Genomic DNA, 5,014 nt, shown 5'->3' with positions numbered 1-5,014 from the left:
TTTTATTGTATGCTTAATGACAAATTTTTTATATCCATTATCCACACAATATCATAACAGGTTAAGACTACACATTCCAAAAATCTTCTTTCTTAATTAGCTCTGTATGGAATCAAATATTCCAACATAAGTTGAAACGGAGAAAGTATTATTTTTTGCTGAATTTTATATTGAATTTTTTTCTTTGTAACCAAATCACCCTTAGTGACTTAAATCTTTGGATTGTTGTGTTAAACTGTCCCAATTCACGAGTTGTTTTTTTTCATTTTTCTTTTTCTTTTTCTTTTTGGGTGATTTTCTAGTGTCTACATTATCTTGTTCTTCTGGTGGCTTTTGTATTCTTGCCTAGTTGAAACTTCGCGGTTCTTTCGATTTCGGGGCATGCATGCGTCATACATTTGCTAACAGCTCTCTTTCGTTGCCCTTTAAATCCCATGCAATTGCAACCCTTTGCTTGGTGTGACCAGCAAGCTAGTTTACAGCCACCCAGGTCTATTCTTGTTATTCCTTCTCTATTATTCTTCTTTGTCTAGCTTTTTTGGCACGCAGTCTCGCTTTCTGTTGATAGTAGTTTTTATGACTAACTGTTGTTTTATCTTTCATTGTTTATCATCTTACTATCTTGTTGTTTTTATTATGCTTTTATATGACTTTTTTGTACTGTCCCTTCCTGTCTATATTTTCATTAATGTGGTGCTTATGCTTTTCTGAGCCGAGGGTCTATTGGAAACAGCCTCTCTATCCTTACAAGGTAGGGGTAAGATCTGTGTACGCACTACCCTTCCCAAGCCCCACAGTGTGGGATAATACTGGCTATGTTGTTGTTGTCTAGCTTTTGCGGTAGATTAATTGCGGATTCAATATTTCATTTTGATGATTTCAACGTTTTTAAGTTCTTAATTAGACCTAATACTCCCTTGCCTCCAATTTATTTGACTTTATTTTCTTTATCTTTCGAAAATAATTTAACTTTAAATTTTCTTAATGACATGATATTTTTGTAGCTACAAAACTGTCGTAGCATGTCTAAGACAATTAGCTCCAAAAGCTTTTTCTTGCTATCTTAAATTTCGTGGCCAGCCAAACAAGTTTATGCAAAATGAAATAGAGAGATTATTTATTAGGCTTTTATAAAAAATTTCATGTATATATTTACCTTCGGTATAATAAGCTTCATCCAACACTGTCCCATAGTCACTTGAGTCAATGGATTTCTGTACTGAACTGTCCCTTTAGATGAGATTCTTGTGATTATCTCCTATTCATTGTTTTCTAGTAAGATTCATCCTTTACGTGAAGGTTATGTGTGGTTGTATATACCAATCATTATATGCCACAAGGTGATTTTTTCTGAGTGTAATAGTAATTTTGCATACAGTGAACAAAATTGAGATTCAAATCACCAATATTATGGAGTACGAGGACCTCGCAAAGGAGAAATTACCGAAGATGGTATTTAAATTTAAGCCTCCGGAGCAGAGGACCAGTGGACACTCCAAGAGAATCGAAATGCATTTTCTAGAATATTGTAAGTATTTTCTATTAGGCATGGTGATACTGTTGAATCCTTCTACTTTCTCCGTCTCAAATGTCAATGCCTTCCCACTTAAACTTCGTTTTTTCCCACTTGTAGCGAGAAAATTTACTGCTAAAATAACTTGTTTTGTTGGTGTTTCGTCGGAACAGGTTCAGGTCTCGTATCCTTTTAGATGTAAGCAACATTGATATAACCACAAATGTTTTGGGGTTCAAGATTTCAATGCCCCTCATGGTTGCACCAATTGCAATGCAGAAAATGGCTCATCCTGAAGGTATCTTTTATTCCTACTTTTTATGTTCAGTGTATATTTGTAAACATACATGTATTGATACCCATATGAATAATGACAGCAAAGTATACAGAGACTACAGGACATCTCAGGACTAAAGAGAGGATAATGCAATGTACATATGAAAGCACATCACATCTCATGGACAGTATAGCGATTGAAGGCTTATTCTCAAATATTGTTTGATGGCACTTTATTTTTGAATATGGTATCGCGTTAGTAATAGGAAATGTACAATTAAAATGAGTATCAGCTTCTGTTTTTGGATACTAAGATATTGTGGATAGCACTGGCTATTGTGAGATACTGGACCTTAATAAAAGCACATTGCAAAATTTTCCCTTCTTTTCAGTAGATGATAAGCACTCTTGTGCATTTTTCCCTTACTGAGATATCGGCATAGTTGCATTTGTTACGAAGCGTTACAAGTTTCTCAAGTAACCATCTATCTGGTTCTGACTATGAATACTTATCTCCATGTCCTACTTTTACTTTGATACAGGAGAATATGCGACAGCACGAGCAGCATCAGCTGCTGGCACAATCATGGTTTGCATTTTCTCTATACATTCTGTTTTGTTTCTAAAAAAATAAAATAATAAGTATTGGCTAAACCTATGCATCTTAATATTGTTTTATTGCAATTCTCGTGCCTATCTATTTCAGTAATAACCTGTATAACCATGCTCTAATGGAAATTCATTTGGTAATTTTAGACATTATCCTCATTGGCTACTTCCACTTTAGAAGAGGTTGCTTCAACAGGACCTGGCATTCGCTTTTTCCAGCTCTATGTGAGTTGCGTTTGTTCATTGTTTATGTTAGCTTTTCATTAAACATTGATCAATTACTATATGTAATTGTCTTCAAAGATAATTATGTGTTTTTTTTTAACCTAACCATCACACTACTATGCTACTCGCTCCATCTCGAGTACCTCTTGGATTCATTCTTGACAATTAACTTGTTTAGGTGTACAAAAACAGGAGTGTTGCTCTGCAACTTGTGAGAAGGGCAGAAAGAGCTGGATTCAAGGCAATTGTTCTTACAGTTGATACTCCAATGCTTGGCCGAAGAGAAGCTGATATCAAGAACAGGTACTTTGTTCTTCTTCTTTTCTTTCGGGAAGTTTGCATATTGAAACACTTGACTATGTGATTTGGTTCCTCATCCTAAGCTGGTCCAGTTTTCGTCTCTTACAGATTTGTTTTGCCACCTCACTTGGCACTGGAGAACTTTGAAGGACTGGATCTTGGAAAAATAGATAGGGTGAATAAATTTACATGTAGACGTCTATATACAAGACTTAATATTTCTGTTTGTGACGTTTTTGCTGATTATGCACTTTGTCTGTAGACTAATGACTCTGGACTTGCTTCATATATTGCTGGCCAATTTGATCGATCTCTTAACTGGAAGGTAATTTCTGCTTAACTTTACAATTGAAGGAGGATGAAACTATGACTGATGAAAATCTCTTCTTGGAAAATGCCCAGGATGTGAAATGGCTCCAGACAATAACCGGCTTGCCAATTCTACTGAAGGGTGAATTAACTGCAGAAGACGGTATGCTAGAACGTAACATGTGAATGCCATCATTTGTCTTCAAATTCTATCTTGAAACAATCTTGAATCATATGTACTATTTTCCTGTTTTGATAAGCTTAGCAAGGTTAGCTGTACAAGCTGGAGCAGCAGGAATTATTGTGTCAAATCATGGGGCTCGACAGCTTGATTATGCTCCTGCAACTATAACGGCCTTGGAAGAGGTTAATTTGCTATCCCTTCTCCTTTCATCTAGATGAGCATATGTAGGACTTTCTCATCGACGCAGCTATGCTCAGTGTTGTTTAAGGCGGAAGAAAGAAACGATAAGGTCAGCCTGGACTTCAAGTGCATTTAAAAGCGTTCATTTGATTGAAGAAAGGCTTATAACTAGACACAAACAAAAAGTATGTGGTAGAAAGAATTACAAAAGCTGTTATTAAGTGACACACATAAAGTAAAACCATGTCGATCAATGTCAATTAAGTTCAAAAGTCTGTTGTCATGTAGTCTTAAACCTCTATTTTATATTTCAGTGATTTGTTTTTTATATTAAAGTTTCTAATTTCCAACTGCTAATCGCTAGTATATTCATACTTGACGTTTCATTAACAATTTATACATTGGTTTCCAGCTATATTTATTGTTTATACTGCACCTTTCAAAATTGAAAATATTAGCCGTTGAGGTGTATGCCTCGCTGTCTCAACTCCTTGGCGCCGGCATTGATGCCTCGCTGATATTCACTTGGCAAATTTGTTGATAAACTGTGGACTAAAATGAAAATCGTGCAGGTTGTCAAAGCAGTGCAAGGCAGGATCCCTGCTTTTCTGGATGGTGGAGTTCGGCGTGGCACTGATGTCTTCAAAGCATTGGCTCTTGGTGCATCTGCTGTATTTGTAAGTTGAACCAGCACATCATGAGCCACTAAATTTAAGAAATATAGATTTCAGAATCCATATGATCAATTTATCTTTTCCCCTAAATATTATATCTCCTTTACATTACAGATTGGAAGACCAGTTGTGTTTTCGTTGGCTGTTAATGGGGAGGCAGGTGTGAGAAAAGTACTTCATATGCTCCATGGTGAGCTTGAACTAACCATGGCATTAAGTGGTTGTCGCTCAATCAAGGAAATTACTCGTGATCATATCATGGCTCCATGGGATCCCCCTCACGCCCGGTTATAAATTGCTCTTCAAACTCCATGCCTGCAACTTCATGCTTGAGACAAATTTTCTGTAGACTAGCCTGTTTTAAGAATGATGACCTTTCACTGAAAGGCTTTCAGTTCGACGTTAAAGAAACAAAAGTCTCCTGTAGATTTACAACAACTTATATTACTTCCTAAATGAGAATAAATGGCATATATATACCAACTTGGATTTGAAACCTGAAGCAGAATAGTTCCGGTTTAAGTACAGCTACAATCTAAGCTTGTTCAAGTTCAAATTCAAGCAACAAATAGCATAAGCAAACGGGTTTTTATCACACGAATATGATAGTTTTGTGATTGTACATAAGAGAGTATCAACGAAGTGTCACGATCCAAAATCACCAACCGGTCGTGATGGCGCCTAGCTCACTTGCTAGGCAAGCCAAACATAATAAGAGCGGAACGAGATAATAGAAATAACGAG

The 5,014-nt window shown here is 36.3% G+C and overlaps 1 protein-coding gene across 1 annotated transcript; it reads left to right on the top strand.

Moving 5' to 3' along the window:
* Positions 1-971: 971 nt before the first annotated feature.
* LOC109241910 (peroxisomal (S)-2-hydroxy-acid oxidase-like) lies at positions 972-4,758 on the top strand. The gene is made up of 11 exons (XM_019408739.1): positions 972-1,528; positions 1,687-1,811; positions 2,332-2,378; positions 2,546-2,623; positions 2,802-2,926; positions 3,032-3,098; positions 3,186-3,248; positions 3,326-3,395; positions 3,498-3,598; positions 4,169-4,273; positions 4,385-4,758. Exons 2-11 carry the CDS (start codon positions 1,760-1,762, stop codon positions 4,562-4,564), a joined length of 888 nt encoding a protein of 295 aa, XP_019264284.1. The 5' UTR covers positions 972-1,528; positions 1,687-1,759; the 3' UTR covers positions 4,565-4,758.
* The last annotated feature ends 256 nt before the right edge of the window (positions 4,759-5,014 follow it).

This window comes from Nicotiana attenuata, unplaced genomic scaffold (genome assembly GCF_001879085.1).
Source record: "Nicotiana attenuata strain UT unplaced genomic scaffold, NIATTr2, whole genome shotgun sequence".
Classification (NCBI taxonomy): Eukaryota; Viridiplantae; Streptophyta; class Magnoliopsida; order Solanales; family Solanaceae; genus Nicotiana; species Nicotiana attenuata.
This window is presented reverse-complemented; position numbering and strand designations above follow the sequence as displayed.